Source organism: Bos taurus, chromosome 18, assembly GCF_002263795.3.
Source record: "Bos taurus isolate L1 Dominette 01449 registration number 42190680 breed Hereford chromosome 18, ARS-UCD2.0, whole genome shotgun sequence".
NCBI classification, from domain to species: Eukaryota; Metazoa; Chordata; class Mammalia; order Artiodactyla; family Bovidae; genus Bos; species Bos taurus.
Window position 1 is genome coordinate 46,856,301 of NC_037345.1, and position 21,924 is coordinate 46,878,224.

General features: G+C 37.0%; 1 protein-coding gene across 6 annotated transcripts in view; it reads left to right on the forward strand.

The window, feature by feature from the left end:
- Positions 1-21,704, forward strand: part of ZNF146 (zinc finger protein 146) — a 69,821-nt gene extending 48,117 nt beyond the window's left edge. Inside the window, exons 1-3 of one of the 6 annotated variants that reach the window (XM_005219067.5) lie at positions 19-492; positions 7,635-7,856; positions 16,932-21,704. In XM_005219067.5, the coding sequence (XP_005219124.1) occupies positions 17,700-18,578 (879 nt within the window). In that variant the 5' untranslated portion in view covers positions 19-492; positions 7,635-7,856; positions 16,932-17,699 and the 3' untranslated portion in view covers positions 18,579-21,704. Of the gene's footprint in view, positions 1-18; positions 493-525; positions 904-7,634; positions 7,857-16,931 lie in introns of those variants that run through there. The other 5 variants (XM_003587244.6, XM_024978735.2, XM_015458119.3 and 2 more) reach the window with 5 other exon arrangements.
- The last annotated feature ends 220 nt before the right edge of the window (positions 21,705-21,924 follow it).

The window sequence follows — 21,924 nt, forward strand, 5'->3', positions numbered from 1 at the left end:
GAGTGCTCACTCGCCCTCGGAGTGCGCAGGCGCAGCGCACCGAGTGGACATTTTGGTCTTTGTCCGCGGGTCAGTCCGGCCCCTGGGTCCACGTGGCGCGAAAATAGGAGGTGGGATGTGGGCGTCTTGGGCCGATGGGGTTGGGGAGGTTGAAGGAAAGGATTCCGGATCTATTGGGGTGCTGGGCGAGAGTGTGGAGTGGGTTTAAGAGCTGCTGGCCTACATGTAGGGTGGGGGTGGGGGCCTCTGGGGAGGGTTCGAGCGATGCGTGACCCTGAGTTTGACCGCAAATTTGACCGGATGTTTGAGAGTGTTGAGGGAGAAACTGTGGGTACGGGATTGTATGGCTGCTTCTCAGAGATGTAGGAGACCAGCACTGAGAGAATAACATCCGAGCGGCACTTCCCTTGTCGAAAGTGCTGATGATTAACGGTGCCATCTTTCTGGAACATCTTATTTACTTGAAGATTGAAGGTCTATAAAAGCTAAGTGGTAAATAATTTTAAAATGGGTTTTGGTATAAAAGTGCTTTTTCTTTTAATTGGGTAGAAGGCAAATCACTGTGTGTGTGTGTGTGTTTTAAACAAGAAGATTTCAAAGGATAGTTTTGTTAGGAGGAGCCTGCTTCAAATGGTCTCCAATGTCCTGATCTTTGGGGTCCTTTAATAGGACTGCTGTTAAGTCTTAGAGTAAATATCAGCGTTCCGTTTTTAGAAGCAGTGTCCTATTGCGCAGGAGCCGAGAACTGGGGAGTCAAGGGTTTGAGGTTCTAGATTCGGCACTGTTATCCTCGTTCTTTGAAAAAACTAATTCCTGCAATGTTTATCCATGAATCTGGACCAGTTAGGTATCCTGGCTGCTAAATGCGTTTTCCCGGGTTATGGATTTTGTGAAGTAACAAAGGTACTTTTTCTGAGGAATCTCCTACAGTTATCCTTCTTGTATTTCAAATAATTGGGTACCAAATCAATACCTACACATCAGTAGCCTTCAGATAGACAAACCACTGCCAGTTAGAAGATATGATAGAGGAAAATAATTATTTACAACAACAGTTTTTTAAAAATTGAGGAAGAAGCTTAAGAAGTATGCCGAACTACCGGAAAAGAACTTTAAAATACTGCTGAAGGGCGTAATGTAAGATAGGAACAAAAATAGTGTTTTTCATGTTATCCCAATAAAAGTATCCCCAAATTTTTTTGGGGGGGGACCTAGATTAGGCTGATTCTGGACTTAATATGGAAAAATAGACAAGCTAGAATAGCCAGTAAAACTCAAAAAGAAAAGCAGTTGGGGTGTGGGAACCCAACAGTAACATTTTACTTTTTTTTGGCGACACTGCTGAGTTTGTAGGATGTTAGTTCCCCAGCCAGGGTGTGGATTGAACCCACACCCTGGGCAGTGAAAGCTCAGAGTCCTAACTGCTGGACCAACAGGGAGTTCCCCTGATGGTATAACATTGTATATCCTCAGAAATTAAAATAGTATTGGTATTAGAAGGAAGCAGGCCTATGAAGGGCAATTCAGCAGTATATATAATAACTACTTTTCTTTTTGACCTAGTTATTTTACAGATGGAAATTAATTCTATACACGTACCTGAATTTACATGAGGTGATACAGGCACAGTGTTTCACATAGGAAAAGATTAGGAACAATTCATGTCCATCAGTAGGAGATTGAATTTGAAAAAGAATGGCTAGTTTTATGGGTATAACTGAATTTCTTTGCTGTTCACCTTTAACTAACATGTCATTGATAATCCAACTATACTCCAATATAAAATAACAATTTAAAAATACAGAAAGGGAGAAAAAATTCCTCAGAAATAGTACAGTTATTCTTACTGTTTCTGGTAAAAATTTCTGATTCAGATTCCTGAAAGATTCAGATATGCAGATACTCTTTTTAAATTGCTGTGTTTAAGCCTTTTTTTTTTTTTGACATTTCCTTTTATAACTGGAATGAGGAAGTTAGAATTCTTTGTTCAGGTTACACTCATCTTTAGCAACTCATCCCTGCCTCATTTATGAGATTTTGTTCTTTGATTTCCATGATGGTTATTTTCTCATGGTTTCGTGGTTAAGTCAGAGCTTCTAGTGGTATTTTTTACACATCCTAATTGTGAGTTATTTTGGGTCAGACTACATTGGAGGTGATCTTCAAATTGCATACATAATAACAGGAGAGAAATACATGATTGATCCGCCACAAGTGATTGTATTTTCTCCTTCATGACCAAAATGTAATCTTTGGGGTTTCATAATTTGCTCATTCCTTGTTAATTTGCTCATTCCTTGTCGATCATTTAATGAATGGTTTTAACCCCAATAAATAATCCTTTAGCTGAATCAGCAGTAATTTCTTCAGGCTTGCAAAGTGATAATTTTCTAGTTTTTTCATTACTTTTACATTTATTTGACTGCTACCTTAAATTGTATCAAATTTATCCTGTTTTTTTCTTCCTTAATCATTTTAAAGTTGTGCTCTTATAGCTAGTTTTCTTTCTGATAGTCATAGTATCACAATTTTATTCAGTGGGCCTTCCTTCTTGCTAACTCCTGTCTCATTTTAACTTGCCACCATTTAACTTTGAAAGCTTTTTCCACTTCAGGCCCACCTTGTACCTTCTCTCCCAAACTTGGAATTGGCCATTTCTCCAAGGAGCTCTGGTTCCTTTTACTGGAGAATGGTATTGGAGACCAAGATCTGGATGCTAGATGCTCTCATTGCTGCAGAGGTAACATTGTTTCAAGGCCATTTCATAGACAGAATGAATAAACCCATTTTTAAAAATCGTGAGTTCATAGTAGTATTTCTAATTCAGTTTAAATGTTTCAGGATTTTTACCTCAATGGCTCCTAATTGTATTTTATGGTAAAAAAATTTGGACTAGGTTAATACAAGTGTGGGCTTATTTGCTTTATTCTGCAGTTTCAAAATAATGATGTTGGTAGTGTAGTAACCATAAACGTACTGTATCCTGTGGAAATTTTCTTTGTAGCTATTTTTGCCCTTCCACTGAGTACACTAAAGATGGAGAGTCAAAGTTCTCGGTTTTAAAGTCATTTGAAATAAATCTTTGTTTTGAGGAATTATGTTAATTACCAAGTTAATGCACAGCTGAGTTCTTGTATTTCAATTTGTTTCCAGTTTAGGGACTGCTTTTTAAGAAATTAATTTGATTATATATAAAAGTAGATAATGCATTTCAACAAAAACTATATCTCATAGAGAGATGTCATTTTGCTCTCCTCCCCATCACATTCATCTCTGTCCCAATTAAATATAGTTTCTTTTTTATTGTTTATCTTTCAAGTAGATTTTGTATTTGTTGGGCCATTCGTGTATATTTATTCTTCCCTCCTGTCCTCCATCCTTATGTAAAAGATGCATTCTGCACATTCCTCTCTTTCGTCACTTCACAATATATCCTGGAGATACCTTTCTTAATCATATACATGATTTTTAACTGCCTTGTGTGTGTGTGTACTGTAGTTGATTCTGCTGTTGGACATTTGGGTTATTCGTAATCTTTTGCCGTTACTAATTTCTTGCAGTGATGAGTAATTTTTCACCTGTGTCATTTTGTACTTAGGGAAGGTTCTCCTGTGTTGGCAGGAGGATTCTTTACCACTAGCGCCACTTGGGAAGGCCCTTGATTATATCTAAAGTAGATTGCTGCAAGTGGAGTTGCACATAGGGCTAAGTACTTTAATTTCTTTTTAGCTATCTACAAGAACAGTTCTCTTCCTAGAACCTTAGCATCAGAGTGTAGTGTTGAATGTTTTATTTTTTGCCAAAAGTATGAGTGAAAATTGATATCTAAATGTAGGTTTAATTTACATCTCTATTATGGGTGTGGTTGAGTACCTTTCAAGGCCACATGTACTTGTATGGGAACTGTCCGTATCCTTTTCCTCGTTTACTGTAGAGTGCCTCTTCCTTTTAGGAACTGTTAAATTACATTAGAAAGGTTAGCCCTCTGTGAGATGAGTTGCAGGTTTTTTTCACGTTTTAAATTTGTGTTTTGATATTGTTCAGTGGTAGTTTCTTTTTAAAAATCATGTGGAATCAGGAAGTTTTTGTTTTTAGATTTATCAGTTAGTTAAAATGATGTTAGTTAATTGGTCTTTTCATTTACGGTCATAGAAAGCCTTTCTCACTCCCGGTTTCATCTTTACTTTCAAATCCTTACAAGGTTATAATTTTTATGAGTTTTCATAGCCTAGCATATGATATTTAGGTATTCATCCAGGTTTATATTTTTTCCCAGTAGGCTACCCAGTACTTCCAGCACCATTAATATTAAAAGACCTTTTAACTCTACTCTCTTAAGATTCTTTATTTTGATCATGTACTCAGTTTTCATGGATTTGGTCTATTTCTGGACTTGATATTCTCACCCATCTTCCAGTCTGTATTCGTGTACCCATATTTATCTTTTTAGTGTGTGAGCTTTATGATTTTAGTATCTATTATAGTTGGTCTGTTATTGCTTATCTTTTTCAGTTTCTTAACTATGCTCATTTATTTTTCTATGTAAACTTTAGAATCAGCTTTCTAGTTCTAGGAAAAAGCTAATTGATATTGCATTAAATTTTGTAAAAGAATTTTAGGGAAAGGGACTATAGTGTTGAATAGTCCTTTCCGTGTACATGTTGTGCGTTGTATATATGCTAGTTTCCTTTCGGGTCTTTTAGAGTGTCTTAACATTTTATTCATATAAATTTTAGACACTTTTTACTAAATTTATTTCTAGGTCCTTTATCTATTGCTGTTATGAATGGAGTCTTTGTTGTGGTATATAATGTAAAGCTTGTTGGTTTCTATAAGTTAATTTTATTCCCTGCTTAACCTATTATTGTTTATAATTACATTTAAAAATGAGACGTTGAGCATCCTTATGTTTATTTAGAAATTAATAGAAATGCCCTCAATGTTTTTGTATTAGATAAGATGCTGGCTTTTGTGGTCAGATGTAGATTATGATGACCTATATGTGTAAATATTACCCCTCCTGCCTGGATCTCTGGAGGTGTGAGTAGAAATAAAGAGTTTAAAACTGAGACCACTGCCATGCCTCATATACAACAACCAGGAAAGATCACATTAATCAAGGAAATAAAAATCTCTCTAAACTCTGATAACTACAGTCTTTAAAACATCAAACAGAACAAAAATAAGATACCCATTCATATTCTGTTTTTCCATTTCCTCCTTTTGGGTGACCATTTTGTAACTCACTTTCTCCATTTATCTTTTGGGTTCTTTTTATAGCTTTTGTTTGCTTAAAGTTTTTGTCTTTTTCAAAAAATAATTTTGTTATATTGTGTTTCTTTTTTTTATGTACTTGTGGCAGTAATTTTCAGGTGAGTTTAATTGTTGGAAAATTCTGCTGTTGGTTGCCACTGTTTTTCTTAAAGCATCCTTGTATAGGCACAAAGTATTTGCCATGTTTGTAGGAGGTAGATTTTCCTAGACAAGTACCAGGAAGGAAACATAGTAGCCTTCTGGGCTTCAAAGCTCTCCTGCCTCTTCTAGTATTTAAAAGCAGAAGGCTCCCGCGTGTTGACCCTAACTTGGTTGAGGCCGACCTCTATCTTTCTGTTTCCTATAAATCTTCATAGTAGTTGCCTTCCAGGATGATGCATTTACTTTTAGAGGTTTCTGAATCTGGGGTCACCCCACTCCCAAGTGCTTTTTAAGTCTGTTCTGCTTCCCCTTCAGTCTTTTTCGGTTTAATCTAGGTTTTACTCTCATTGATTTCGTTGTAGAGTAAGACTCATTCTGTAAGGAAATATTAGCTGTGGATTTCTGAACTCCCTAAGTCCTTAGAATCTCCCTCAGCATTCCCAGTTCTTCATAGGCTTTTTTTGCAACTTACTCTTTACGCCCCCCTATGTGGGTTTTCCTTTGGTAAAGATAACATGGAGTTTGGGTTTTTTTTTTTTTTTTTTTTGTCATGAGCCTTGTTGATTACCACAGTTCTCACTCAGGGTGAATTCCTCATTCTGAGAATGAATCTTTCTGAAGTCTGCTACCTTAAGGAACTTTCACCATTATCTTAGTCTTTGTTGCTACACTGTCACACACTATTTTCCTTCCTGTACCACATCTGCTATTTTAGGTTTTGGGGCCACACTGACATATAATTTAAGAGTTAAATTCTCCCTACTACTTTCACTACAGGTGTAATGTATGGGCTAGCTGCTTGCCCCTTACTCCCCTCTTCCCATTAACCCATTTTGCTTAATATTTTGTATGGTTTTAAGGAAAAGTACTTAAAACATTGAAACTAAGCAGTTACCTTGCTCCTGTGAAATGTTGCCTGTCTCCTTGACCATTGGTGTTCCTAGGATTCTGTCCTTGACCATTCACATACTGTGTATGTTCTCTATAAACAATTGCATAACATTTCACTTGTCTTCAGCAGCAGTTATAGTCTGACAGCTGACAGATTGCCATTTCCATTCTAGGCTGTTCTGAGCTCCCCGTTTATGTATGCAGTTGCCTAATGGATATATTTGCCTGCATGTTCCTTAGAAACCTGACACTCTGAATGTCCAGGAGATCAAACTTGATCTCCTTCTTCTTGCAGGTTGTTTCTAGGCAACCCACACTCTCATGTTTATCTCTGTGTACATTACTATTTAAGTCAGGCTCTGAGCCTTCCATCTGCCATACCCCAGTACAAGTTGGTGACTGTGCTTTTTCACCATGCATAGTAGATAGAGTGTATAAGTAGTAACTTGTATTTTTTAGGATTTTGCTTTTTTTTTTTTTTTAAATAATTTCAACTTTATAGGGAAGTTGCATGTACCCTTTCTAGAGAAGAGTGCAGTGTACAGAGAAGTCCCATATACACTTTACCCACATTCACCATTTACTTTTTAAATTGCCTTATTTTTTCCTTCTCTAATTCTCCAGAAATGTGTAGGTTTTTTTGTACTATTTGAGACTAAGTTGTATACTGCTCCCTTTATAAATACTTCAGCATAAATTGTCTAAGAACAAGGACATTCTTATGCATCATCATGGTACAGTAATCAAAATCAGAAACTATAATATTAATACTATTAATTCAAAGTCTGTATTCAGATTTTGTCTATTGTCCCAATAATGTTCATAACTTTTTTTGTTGTTGTTTTGAATGTGTGGGTGAGCATATTTATAGGACCTTTTTAATATATAGTTTCATTTAGAGTATATTGCAATCAAATATTAGGAATCCAGGAACACTTTTTCAGTTTTTGTTCCTAAATACTGTCAAGAACAACTTTATTTATGTGACTTAGTTGTGATAGGCATATGTTGTTCTAGATAATGAATATTAAATTTCATCCAAGAGTCAGGGTCACAGTTAAAATCATACTTAGGAACCTACATAGAAGTGTGGTGCTAGAGAACAGTAGCAGCCAGTCATGTAAGATGTGAACAGCTTTTCCTATGTAAGTCAAATTCTCAAAATAAATTCCCCCTCTCTTTCTCCATTTCTGGGTGTGTAGAGCCTTAAATGGTTTAATGAGTTTAATTGCTTTGAAATTCTGGATCCAGATAGTACCTTTGCTTATATAGTTGTATGTGCTTTAATCTCTTAAGGCAAAAAGTTATTACTTTATTCTTTTTCGCAGGGTCATTTCCTTGTGCACCGTCCTCATCCTTCAGAAGGCCGGGAGGCCCCAGGGCTCAGCCGAGTTCTAGGAGAGAACTTTGGCTCCAGCATTAACATTTTAGTGCTGTGTCATTTCCCCAGTAGCAGGTTGTGAACTGATCAGGCTGGATGTGATCCTCTGTTGAAGCACGAAGACGAACTCTGGATGGTGGAGAAAGAAGTGGAAAGGAAGTTTGTTCAGGTGAGTGCATCACAACCAGGCACATCACAGTTGTTCAGTCAGCACTTCTGAAAAGCTTCGTTACCAGCCCTAGTCTTAGAGTAAGTCTTTAGAAACCTGAAGGACATTTCTAGTCATCATTTTTTCTTTCAGTAGTCTGTCCCTTTAATCAGATTCTAGAGGGCCAGGTGCCCTTATTTTTATTCTGCATGTCAGCCCTTCACACTTCATTCCCTCTGCCTCTCTGTGATTGTTCTGTCTTCCATGATACCCTCAGTCTCATACCTCCTGGTGTGTGTAAGCGCCTTTCCTTGTGCGTTGTCTTTTAATATGTTAGGTTTACATATTGTCTGATATTTAGTTTCCTTTTTATTACTTACCAATTTCTCTCATTTTTTCAGTGGTTAAATGCTTCAGCATCATATTTTACATCTGTAATCACACTTCTTGTTGTCTTCTTATCCATTTTCCCCATTACTATATCAATAAACTGCCTCCTTCCCTTCTGCCCTAATGTACCTCTTTTCAGAAGTTTTTGCTGTAGAAATCAGTTCTGCTTTTTTGCTGTGTGTGTGTGTATAGATGAATGGATGGATGAGTCTGTATTTATATTTAATATAATACATGAATTTGTAAAAAATTTTTGAACATCAGTGAAAACATCTGACCTTTGGTCCTGTAGTTCTTTTTCAAAGCTGTAATCACTTAAGAGTTTCACATGGATTCTTCTTGAGGTAGTCTGTGAATAAACAAGCATGTATTAATGTATCTGTGGTACAAATATATATAAGCACTCAGTCTTTTCATTTAAATGATGGTATGTATTCTACTGTGTACATAGTTTTCTTTTCTCCATCAACACTTAATTCATTTAACCTGCCTCTAATGGGCATTTAGGTTGTTTCCAGACTTGTGTGAGTGAAGATGCAAGTGAATATACTTGTTTATATTGCTTTGCAGAGATGTGCAGATACAGTTACATCCTAATTGACTCCAAGTAGAAATGCTGGGTCAAAGTTAAGTTTATTTATAGATTTGATAGAAATAGGCACATTGTGCTGAAAAGAAATAAACCAATTTACATATCTACCAACATGGTATATTGATATATTCAGTAAGTATTTCCTGCATGATTTGTGTTTAGCACCATTTCAGGTACTAGGGAAATGTTAGTGAATCAAGCAGCCAAAAATTCCTCCCTCTTGAGGTCTACATTCTAATTGGGGAAGAAAGACTATGAGTAAATAGGTAAAAAATGTATTCTATCAGATGGTGGTGAGTCCTATGAAGAAGAATAAAGCAAGGAAAACTGGCATAGTGAGGGCCAGTTGGAGGTTATAATTTTAAATAAGTTAGTCAGGGAAAGGTCTCATTAAGAGAGTAACATTTAAGAGTATGAGAGTGTGGTATGCAGTATTTGGTGGAAGAGCATTCAGCCAAAAGGAACAAAAAGTCTTAAAAACTCTGAGGCTGGAGCTTCCTCTTACAGAAATAGTGATGAGGGCTGTGGGCTTGGGCAGAGTGACAAAGGGTTTGGTTAGGTAACAGGCCAAATCATAGACTTTGGCCTTTATTCTGAGTGATTTGAGAGGCCATCAAAGCTTTTTGAGGTGAGGAGTGAAAAGATCAGAATTAAATTTGAGCTGCTATAAAGAAAATATGGTATAGGGGGCCAAGGCTAGGAGATTAATGTGAGTGATCACTACTGCAGTGATCTAGGTAATAGTTAGACTTAGTGACAAGTGGTCAGATTTTTAAGATGGTTTAAAGGAATAGTTGAAAGATTGACTGATTTGATGTTGGATATGAGAGAAAGAGAAGTTACTGATGACTTAACTAGACAAGGATGATACAAGAAGACTTCAGGAATTTTGGGAGACCGATCAAGCATTTTCTTATGGACTTGTTAATTGTGTCCTGTCTACTGATCCATCATCTAAGTGCATATTCAGGTAGGCAGTCAGGAATCTAGGGAGCTGGAAAGTCAGGAATTTAGGGAACCTAGAAAGTTGAGAAGACTTATGTTTTACTATACTGACAAGCTGCTTTCATCAGTGGCAGTGTCTGCACTTCTTGCTCATTTCTACTTTTCTTACCACTCAGAGATGCCGTTGTGTCCCAAGTCTCCTGCATCCAGCCTGCATTCCTAGATTCTGTTGTTAGAAACTAGGAGGTGGTGATGTGACCCCCTGAGACTGTGCCGTTTGTTTTTGGAGAGTGTTGTGCATAAGAGCTCTTCTTAAAAATAGCAGTGACAGCTGCCTACTCATATTCTTCCTAGTAGGACATTAGAATTATAGCTATTTACTACTTTTACCAACAATGCAGTTTTTCCTTTTAGTCTTTATCTTTCTCCTTCTCAGACAGAAAGTGAGCAGAGATGTCTTTTTGGCTTCTTTGGCTGTACCTTGAGGCTTATGGGACCTTAGTTCCCCAGCCAGGGATTGACCCTGGGCCCTTGGCAGCGAGAGGGCAGAGTCCTAACCACTGGACCATCAGGGAAATCCCAACATGTCTTTATTTTACCATTTTAGAGGAAAGGATCTACTTATGATATGTTTGAGTCACCCTTCTAGGAGTTCTTTCCAGATTCAGCTTTATGGGTGCTTTTGTTGCTGTATCTAAGTGTTTCCCCATCTTTTGCTTTTTTCTCCCCCTTCGCTCTATCTTCTTATTGGACATGTCTTCTGGAACTCGGCATTCTGCTTTTCCTCTTTCCTTTTATAAATTAATTCTCAGAAATGACTCATTCATTCTGAAGTTAGAAGTAAAAGGAAAGTAAAGTGAAGTCGCTCAGTTTTGTGTCGACTCTTTGCAACCTCAGGGACTGTAGCCTACCAGGCTTCTCCATCCATGGGATTTTCCACGCAAGAGTACTGGAGTGGGTTGCCATTTCCTTCTCCAGGGGATCTTCCCAACCCAGGTATTGAACCCAGGTCTCCCCCATTGTAGGCAGACACTTTACCATCTGAGCCACCCCAAGTCCCAAGCTTTCTATAAATATCTGTGTTTATTTTTGCACCTCCAGCCTTTCTGTCTTGCCCACCATAATTTTACCTATTTACGGGATAAACAATTATCCAATTGTGACTTCATTTTCATTGTGTTAGACAGAGATTTCAGCTCATTATTTCAGGTCCAGATGTCACATCAAATTAGGTCTAGATCATTTCCTTTCTCTTGGTCATTATGACATGGTCAGTCAAACCTTTTAAAAGATACAGGAGAGGACATATTAACCCTGTGAGTGTAATGTGAACATATTTCCTTCTCTCTATAAAGTTATTTGAATCTTGGCCTTTGATTATGAAATTCCCTACCTTTTCAGTTCTTGATTATTTAAATCTGTTACTTAATTCCTCTTTTATTGATCTACCATATTATTGTCCATCCTACTTCACATTTTGGACAGAAATTCACAAGTCCTCAGTAAACATCTTAACCTGTTTTTTACTTTTATGTGTGGAATCTATCATATGGACCTGTTGAAAGAAAGGCCAATATTTTATTTTTTCTGTCTGAAATTTTGATTACATGTGCAATAACTTGTTAAATAATCTGAATTATTGTAGAAGGATTTTTTTTTAGATCTGTTCTTAACATCTTCAAACAGTAAAAACATTGAAAGAAGAATACATTGATCTACTGTATATCCACCACATAGATCCAGTAATATGTATTTTTCCGTGTTTGATGCATCTGTTTCCTAGTGCATGAGTATTGTGTGCATTGAAACAGCATGACATATAACTCCTAACTAATGAAGTTTGCATTTTCTAAAAATAATGTTATGTGGGGGGGGCCCACATAACAAAAATATTATTATCATACCTTCAGTTCACTTCAGTCGCTCAGTTGTGTCCCACTCTTTGTGACCCCATGAACCACAGCACGCCAGGCCTCCCTGTCCATCACCAATTCCTGGAGTTTACCCAAACCCATGTCCACTGAGTCGGTGATGCCGTCCAACCATCTCATCGTCTGTCGTCCCCTTCTCCTCCAACCTTCAATCTTTCCCAGCATCAGGGTCTTTTCAAATGAGTCAGCTCTTCATATCAGGTGGCCAAAGTATTGGAGCTTCAGCTTCAACATCAGTCCTAACAGTGAACACCCAGGGCTGATCTCTTTTAGGATGGACTGGTTGGATCTCCTTGCAGTGCAAGGGATTCTCAAGAGTCTTCTCCAACACCACAGTTCAAAAGCATCAATTCCTCAGCGCTCAGTCTTCCTTATAGTCCAGCTCTCACATCCATACATGACTACTGGAAAAACCATAGCCTTGACTACACAGACCTTTGTTGACAAAGTAATGTCTCTTGTTTTTTTTTTTTTGCCTCCTGTATTTAAAAAATACTTAACTGTCAGCCATCCAAAGAAAAAAGGAGTACAGCCATTACTGCAATCCAGCATCTCAGATTATAGTATATTGACTTAGCTATGTAGAAATTTGGATTTAAAAATACTTCATATGAAACACTTAAGAAAAGTGAAGTGTGATTGTGAATAGAAGTTAAGGGAAAGATGTTTAGGAGTACAAGACAAGATTGGAGAAGTCTTTAGGAGCCTGTTACTGGAGCTGCTTCCAGGAGGTTCTATAGATTATAAGAAGCCTAAGATATAGGAAGGGGTTGGGTTAAACCAAGGGACATAAGGAACGTAATATGCCTAATTGTGACTCATTGATTGCATACCTAACATGCTTGGTAGGCTTTTTCTCAGGGCTTCTGAACCTAACCATTACTTAGAATGCTCTTCCTCTACACATCTGTAAGGATCACTTTCTTTCTTCCTTCAGGTCATGAATCTTAACCTTCTCAGAAGCTGTTCTATCTGAAACTATAACTCTTTATCCATTCTCCAATTTTTTCCCATAGCAGTTAAAACTTGTTAACAAACCTTCTCTTTTATTTTTTTTTTCTGTCCACTAGAATGTAAACTTGATGGGTGCAGAAAGTTTTGTCAGTTTTGTTCAATGCTTTTTATCCTTGGAGCTTAGAACTGTGCCAGACTCACAGTAAGAAGAAGGTAGAAGAAGGTATTTGTTGAATGAATAATGAGAAATGTTTTGGGCATCAGTTCTTAAAACTTTTTGGTCTTAGGAACGCTTCACATTTTTTTTTTAATTAAAAAAACAGCTTTATTGAGATGTAATTCAGATAACATAAAGTCTACCCTTTTGGGAATATACAGTTCAGTGTTTTGTAGTATATTCACAAAGTTGTGTAATCATCACCATTATCACATTTTCCTCATCACAGAATGTAACCCATTACCCATGAGCAGTAACATTTATAGTCAGTCCTAAAACTTGAGGGCCTCCAAAGGGCTTTGGTTTATTATGTGGACTTTTATGATGTCTATTTAATGTAAAATTGAGAAACTTTCGAAAACATTTATTAATTTAAAAAACTCAAATAATTTCATTACATATAAACTTATAAATTACAATTCTTAAGTAACAGTTTTCCAAAATAAAAAAGTTTAGTGAGAAGAGTGGCATTGTTTTGCATGTTTGTGGAGCAGTGTTTTAATAGCCTTTTCAGATAATTGTGAATATTCTTCGGTACTATACTAACACTTTACAAGTGGTAATTTTTTCAAGATTAGCCACAATGTGAGATTTGAAATTATAACAGGTTTTTCTGTTCTCTTACACAATATCTATTTATCTTAAAACTTTGAATGGATTTCTGACCCATGCGTGATTTTGTAACATCATGCATTATGTGCTTAGTTGCTCAGTTGTGTCTGACTCTTTGTGATCCCATGGACTGTAGCCCACCAGGCTCCTCTGTCCATGGGGATTCTTCAGGCAAGAATACTGGAGTGGGCTGCCATGCCCTCCTCCAGGGGATCACCCCAACCCAGGGATCGAACTCAGGTGTCCCACATTGCAGGCAGATACTTTACCCTCTGAGCCACCAGGGAAACCCATCATGCTCTGGCCAGCTGAACTGCAGCTCTTTCAAATGTTGATATAAGGGCCTTCCTGGGTGGCTCAGCTGGTAAAGAACCTGCTTGCCAATGCAGGAGACACAAGAGACCGCCGGTTCAATCCCTGGGTCAGGAAGATACCTGAGAAGGAAATGGCAACTTGTTCCCGTATGCTTGCCTGGAAAATTCCATGGACAGAGGAGTCTGGTGGGCTACAGTCCATGGGGTTGCAAAGAGTCAGACACGACTGAACACACAAATGTTGACATAACTCATACAATATCAAAACACCATATTTTGTTAACATTACCAGTCTCATTAGAAAAGTCTTTGGAAGTTTCAATCACATGGTGGAGGAAACAGGTTTTCCAAAATCCTAATTTTTACTTTTGTTCGAGAACTTGAATTCTATCATTGGCAGCATATACTATCAATTATTTTCTTTGAGATGATTCTCTTTCTTTTTTGTCTGAAGAAAGTTCGTGCCAAACAATGCCCAAGTCCTAATAACCACAGTTTGTAAGGCATTTATTAATTTGTTTAAAGCAAATTAATGGTGCAGCATGAAATAAAGTAAAAAATGGTGCTTCATGAGTAAAGTGGCTAGGTTTAGCTCACAACTTAATTTGTTTGCCCAAGTGCTTTCCCTTGAGACAACTGTCATCCTCTTGTGTACAACAGAAGTATGTGTGTATATGTATAAAATTAATATTCTTTATAGTTTTTGCTTTTCATGGATTTGATATTCACCAAGCTTTTTGTTTGCTTGATTTTCCTATACTAAAGCACAAATTTCCTATTCAGAATAGTTCAAAGCCCTCTCAATACTAGTTTCCACATTGTTACATGCGTTGGGAAATCTCCATTTTTCCCTTTGGAGACAATAAGTCTAGAATTCTTGTCCTCTTACTTCAGTGTAGACCAGGCTGTACTCTGACCTGATAGTCATCTCTTACCTTGTAGCTTTTCATCACCATTAACATAGAAATTACTTCATTTTTTACCCCCTTGTACATCCCCTCATTTTTAGATTCTATATCTGTTACCATCTCTGTCTAGTAATTTTGGTGGAACACATGTTCTAATAGCATCCTGGGAGAAAAGGTGCGTTTTTGGCATTTGCATAACTGAAAAATGCCTGTACTTGACTGTCTCAGGTTGATAATCTAAGCTTAAATTTTTTTCAATCAGAATTCTAGCTTCATGTCTTTCTGTTGGGAAATTTTATTCTCTTTTCTTTGAATGATGTATGTTCTTTCTTTTGAAAGCATTTTTTGCCTCTTTGCTGTTTTGAAATGTCCCAGTAATATGTCTAGATATTCATCTTTTATTATTTATTGTGCAGGGTACCAAGTGCACCTTTTAAGACGTCTGGAGATTCGTGACTTAGAGGAGAGGACATTTTTTTGTTCTTTGAATATTTCCTCTAGTTTCCCCTTTTTTATTTTCTGGAACTTCTTTTACTCAGCTATTTTATACTTTGGTTTATCCTTCAATGTTTCTTCTTATAACTTCTATCAGGAAATGACAGTTGTCACCTGTGTTTATATGTCATTGACCAAACAAGGCACCTGGCCATGCCTGAGTTTGCTAGAGTGAAGCAGTGCAATCCTTCTGCACTGTGGAGACCCTGTTATTGGTGAATGATAATACAATTTCCCTTACCCTACCTCTCACCCCACCCCATTGTCCCAGTCTTACTTTCTGAGGGACCTTTTTCTGTTTCTTGTTTCCAGAATGCTGTTATTGTTTCACTGATAAAATATCTTCTCATAACTGTCTGCAGTTGGTTTCGGGGTTTTGTTGTTTGCTGTGCCTTACCTTTATTTCCTTAGAGTTTCTTGCTTTCCTTCAATGTTGATCTTTCATGTTAGTGGGGTTCCTCTGCTGTGTGTGGAGTATTGGCTATACAGTCATGTTTAAGAGTGATTCACTAAAAGGTAAGCTCTTTTGTTCCTGGGTGCTTCTAGTCAGTGGATAAAGAGTAAAGTGTAGAATGCCTCATGGACTTGGGGGTCTATTTCTGAGTTATACTGTCTTACTGTCATGATCAGATGTGGCCAGGTCCTTTGTTTCACCAGAAAAAAATGACCATAAATAAGTATCATCTTAGATGGGAGGCATCCTATTTAAGTTTTTCACTGGCCTTTTATTAGTTTGTCCAGAAAAGGGTCCTTTCATATCCTGCTCAAAGTTTCCAACACTTTGGGCATCGACTACAGAATGGAGCTGGAGTCTCACCATATTACATATACATCCCATTGCTTTCAATATAGTACCTGTCATCTCATTTGTTGAGTGTCCCTGAGACTGAGGCTTCTGTGATTAAATTCCTGCAAAGAGTAACTTTGACTTTGTGAAAGGAGTGGTCCTTTGTCCTCATGACTGACAGTAAGGGGCCAGCTGCAACTTAAACATTTTATTTTTACAGCAAATACTATTCCTTCTTTTGAGGTGCTTAAAATTTCCCTTCATTTCCTGAGTCTTTATGATATTTTGTGACACAGGTTTGCTTGCTTGACATTAGTGTCCTCTTCTGCAAGTGCCTTTATGTTATTTGAACTTCCTCAGCTCTTCTGTCAAATCCTCTATGTACTTTGTTATTAAAAAAAAAATTGTTAATACCTGTGTGTATTGATGTTGCCTGTCATTCTTCTTTCTTGTGAGTCTGTGCCATTTTCCCTTTTCTTGTCCTTTGAATGGAGTTTTAGAAGGAAGCAGTTGGCTTTTCCTTTCCCTTTTTCAGAATCCCTGGTAGACCTTCTCAATTTTATGTGGTTATCTTTTTATCCTATTTTTTAATCCCTCATTTTTTGTTATATTCAATTTGCTGGATTATGAAATTAAGTTATTTTTCAAGAGTTTTCTGAGCTGTTTATACATATGTGAATGTTTAGTTTTCAACCAGGAGTCCTATTCAAGGGTTTCCATCTCAGAATTTAGTTGAAGACATTGATCATGAGGATTCTTTCGTACTTTGAGCTAGTTCATCCCCCAAAGCACAGTCTGAAATTTCATTACTAATAATGGGAAAATTCATAAATAATGATAACATAAAGCTAACATTTATGGTTGCTTACCATGTGCCAGCCACAGTTCTAAGCATGTTATATATACATTGACTGCTTTAAATGATGATTCTTTGTACTCCATTTTATTTAGAAGAAGCTTGAGAAGATGATGAACGGATAGATTGACAAGACTTGGGAGACAAGTTGCATCCAGCTTCAATAAAGTACAGACAGAAAAAAAGCAGTGACTAAGAAAATTGGAAAAGTGCTTCCTCTGATATCAGACTATCTTTTAAGGGAACAACTTTTTCAACCTAGAGTTTGAAACACAATTTAGAGTTAGTTGTGTAGGAAAGAATCATCAATTTAGATTGTGTGGAAATCTGCCACAGCTTACTCCTTGTAGTAATAATAACCCTTTTTGTAAAAGGGTATAAAATCAGTGTGGAAATGCCTTCATTAAAAATTTGAATCCCACATGATATCAGAGCATTCATACTGGAGAGAACACCTATGAATTTACTGAATGTGGGAAAACTTTCATTTGTATGTTGCACCTCATTCAATGTTGAAGTCAGGCTGGAGAGAAATCCTGTGCTTCTAAAGAATATTGAAAAGCCTTTACCTAGATAACATCTCATTGAGCAGAAGAAAATTCATACTGGAGAGAAGTCAGTGAAGGTTATAAATCTTCACTGAATATTTTAGAAAATTTAGAGTTAGAGAGCTCTGAATGTACTGATTATGATAAAGTTTTCTCTTGAACCTTATCTCTTACTCTGTATTCGAAAGGCCATACACAGAGAAGCCCAGCACATGTAAGAAATGTGGAAATACCTTCAGCTAAAAGTAAATTTTCATTTATCAAAAAATTCATACAAGAAAGAAACCTTGTGAATGTGGGAAAGCTTCCATTCAGATGTCACACCTCAGTCAGCAGAGAATTTGTAGTGGGGAAAACCCCTTTGCCTGTAAGGTATGTGGGAAAATCTTCAGCCACAAATCAACTCTTACTGAGCATGAGCATTTTCATAATAGAGAGAAACCTTTTGAATGTAATGAATGTGGAAAAGCATTCAGCCAAAAGCAGTATGTCATTAAACATCAGAACACCCATACTGGAGAGAAGCTTTTTGAATGTAACGAATGTGGAAAATCCTTCAGCCAGAAGGAAAATCTTCTTACCCATCAGAAAATTCACACTGGAGAAAAACCTTTTGAGTGTAAGGACTGTGGGAAAGCTTTCATTCAGAAGTCAAACCTCATCAGACACCAGAGAACTCACACAGGAGAGAAGCCCTTTATATGTAAGGAGTGTGGTAAAACCTTCAGTGGCAAGTCAAACCTTACTGAGCATGAGAAAATTCATATTGGAGAGAAACCCTTCAAGTGTAATGAATGTGGAACAGCTTTTGGTCAGAAGAAGTACCTCATAAAACATCAAAATATTCACACTGGAGAGAAACCTTATGAATGTAATGAATGTGGAAAAGCCTTCTCTCAGCGAACATCACTTATTGTACATGTGAGAATTCATTCAGGTGATAAGCCGTATGAATGCAATGTATGTGGAAAAGCCTTCTCTCAAAGTTCATCTCTTACTGTACATGTGAGAAGCCATACAGGTGAGAAACCCTATGGTTGTAATGAGTGTGGGAAAGCTTTCTCGCAGTTCTCAACCCTTGCTCTACATTTGAGAATACACACAGGTAAGAAGCCTTATCAGTGTAGTGAATGTGGGAAAGCTTTCAGCCAGAAGTCACACCACATTAGACACCAGAAAATTCATACCCATTAAAACCCTGTGGATATCATGAAAGGTGTTCATCAGGAATTTACACCTTACAACACATCAGAAATAAGGAAGGCATCACAAATGAGGGAAGCAAAAGCTAAAAACTTAAAGGACACCAGAGAATTCATCTTGAAGAGAAAGACATTTGTATGATTGAAGTCCTGTATCCAATAAAAACCATACTGCAAAGGTAATACTGAAAACTTAAGATGCATTTCCACTAAAATTGGGAGTGGAGGACATTTTTATGATTGCCATCTGCATGAATCTGGAGATCTTCACCAGTGTAATAAAAACAAAGCTATAAGCATTAGAAAGAGACTTCTATGGTATTGATTTAGCAGAACAGAAGAGATTCTGCAAAAACCTATGCATTTATTAGAATTTATAATATAGAAAAGGCATCAGGAGCTGAGAAGCTAATGGGACTATTTTTAAAAGTGCTTTGGAGGTAATTTGTTCTCCAAGGTTGGGGGTGGGGTGGGGGGATAGAACATGAACTATACACAAAGATAAAGGGATTGGGTTAAAAGCAGAAGTATGAGAAAGCTATATAGTAAAATGGTTATGACCTTGGGAATGGGAAACATTCCTTATGGCAAATTGAAAAATATCTAGCAATTCTACTCTTGAGTTTGTATGCTCAGGAAAGTATGTACCAGACTATTTACTGTGGCATGATTTGTAGTACTCATTAATTGGGAACAAATTCCCATCAGGAACAAAATGGAAAATACTTAACGATGGAATACTGTATATCTGTAAAGTGTAATAAATGAGATCTATATGTATTAGAAAGATCTCAAAAGTCATGTTGAGGGGGAAAGAAAGTTGCAGAATGACATAATACGATGACATTTTTGTAAATTTGAATTAAAACTTCCTCACAGAATTTCAGTGCTATATATTGGTAATGGATACATATATGTATGTATGTTTTTTAAGTGTTTTTGAAATGGGTTGGAAGTATACAGACCAAACTCTTGATAATGGTTGCCTGTGAAGAGTGGAGAAGGGAAGGGAATGCGTGTGGGGGAGGGGGCTGTTAGAGGGAGACTTCAGTTTTATATATAAACATCAATTTCTCTTTAAAAAAAGACTGCAGAAAATATATTGAGATACTGGTTAATTCTGGATTGTGGTATATGGATATCTTGTCTTATTTTTTGTACTTTTCTGTATTTTTAAATTTTCTCAAAATTAGTAAGAATGGGGGTGAGGATGGGAACACTGTACCTATAGACATCATGTTCTAACGGATTCATTCCCAATCAACTACTAAACTTTTTATAGGAAATATTTCTAAAATTTTATCAATGAGTGGATGGACTTGCTCTCTATGTAGTAGGAAATTATCTATTTTATTAAAATTAAAACTGACAGTATAATCCAAATGTTTTAATTTATTTATATCTTCATGTTTTTGACACTATTTTGTGACATATCATTTGAGCTTAGGAAGTTTTAAGAACATTTAGTTAAAGATTAACATAGACTTCATATAATTTGTCATTTTCAGATAAACTGACTTTGGAATGACCATTTTACTGTCTTGTACATTTCTGTGAGAACAGCATATGCGTTAACAAGAAAGTTATTCATTATATCATTTTTAAAAAGAAAACCACTCAGCATCCCAGAACATCCATAGTTTGAATTAAATGTCAACACTTGGATCTCAGTCTTAATCTGCAGGTTATTTCATTCTTCCCCTACTCTGACAAACACACCTTTTTTGTTTTTGTTTTTTTCCAGCTCTTCTGAGGTATAACTGACAAAATTTTAAGATATTTGAAGCATACAACATGATGATTTGGTAGACATTGTGAAGGGATTCTCCCCATCAAGTTACTGTTTTCTTTTACAAAGGTGGAGAGGATGGGATGGGTATGGAAAAAGGGGTTCACACTCTGGGCAGGATTCTATTGTGTAAACCAGTCCTTCCTGAAGGTACTTTTTATTCCCTCATCACAATGTAACGATATAAATAATGTTTTAAGATTTTCTTGAATGGTGAACATCAGCAATACAGCATTTGAGGTTGACTTAAAACTGCTTTTTAGAAAGCTCTTAGGGACTCCCCTCGCAGTGCAGGGAATACTCCATGCTCCCAATGCAGGGGGCACAGGTTCTATCCCTGGTCTGGGATTCAATCCCTGGTCCGGGGAACTAAGATCTTGCATGCTGCATGGCAAAAAAGAAAGAAAATCCACAGTATTTCTGTGTTGTTACGTACTAAATTTACTAAGGAATTAACCAGTTGTTTGTACACTGTTTAAAAACTGCCTCCAGGGGATTCAGTAGTGGCCCAGTGATTAGGACGCTGCACTTAGCGCTGTCAAGGATGTGGGTTCAATCCCTGGTTGGGGATTGGGTGCAGTCAAAGAAAACAAAAGTGTCTCTACTAATCAATCACAGTAGGAAGAATACTCCCCATAAAGATTTTAGTCATAAGGCATTTTCTTAATCTCTCATGCTTCATTTAGGTCTTAACACGGCTCTTCTTGCAGCTTTGGAGTCAGTAAATAAAGCCTGAGATGCTAAGACAAAACTCAGAGAATACATTAGTGTATCTGGTGACTGTGGCTTAGGGTCTCCCCCACTCCCACCCAGCTTGGCAGTGTTGATCCAAAGAGGGAAGTCGAATCTGAAAATCACAGTTGTCATTTTATTTAACATGTCAGGAGGCAGATGACCTGAACGTCTGTCTTACTCCATCCTAATAAAGTAGTTTGTTGGGAACCTGAATCATTGTTAGTCAAGATGTATAAGATAAATTACGGTTAATCCCACATTGCCCACATACATATTAATAAGTTCCGTTATACCCAAACCATGTGAGGCACCATAAAACATCTCTTCCCAAAACCCAACAAAATAAAGTATTCTAATTTTCAGTTGTAACTTTTCATCTTCTGTTCGAGGTATTCCTTAGTATATCTGTTTAAGCAATACTATGTATGCTTTTCTTGCTTAGATACTGCATAGGTAGTTTATGTTTAAGGTGTTCTGTTTTAAAATACTGGGCCAACACAAGCTATTTTATGAAAAACCCCACTTTGTAATTGTACTGTGTACCATTGGTGAACTGCAAACATGATTTTGTAATACAAGGCAGTAGTAACATAACCTGGTGTTTAGCTCTATTTTTTACAGTGTTTTCATGTAAAATTTTAAACTTCAGTGTACACTAGAATCTCTTACTGGGCTTAATGAGGGCTTATTGCTGGGTCCTATTTCCAGAGTTCCTGATTCAGGAAATCTGGGTTGATGGGGGCTTAGAATTTGTATTTCCATCCAGTTCCCAGGTGATGCTGGGGTTGCCGCAGACGACACTATGAACTTACAG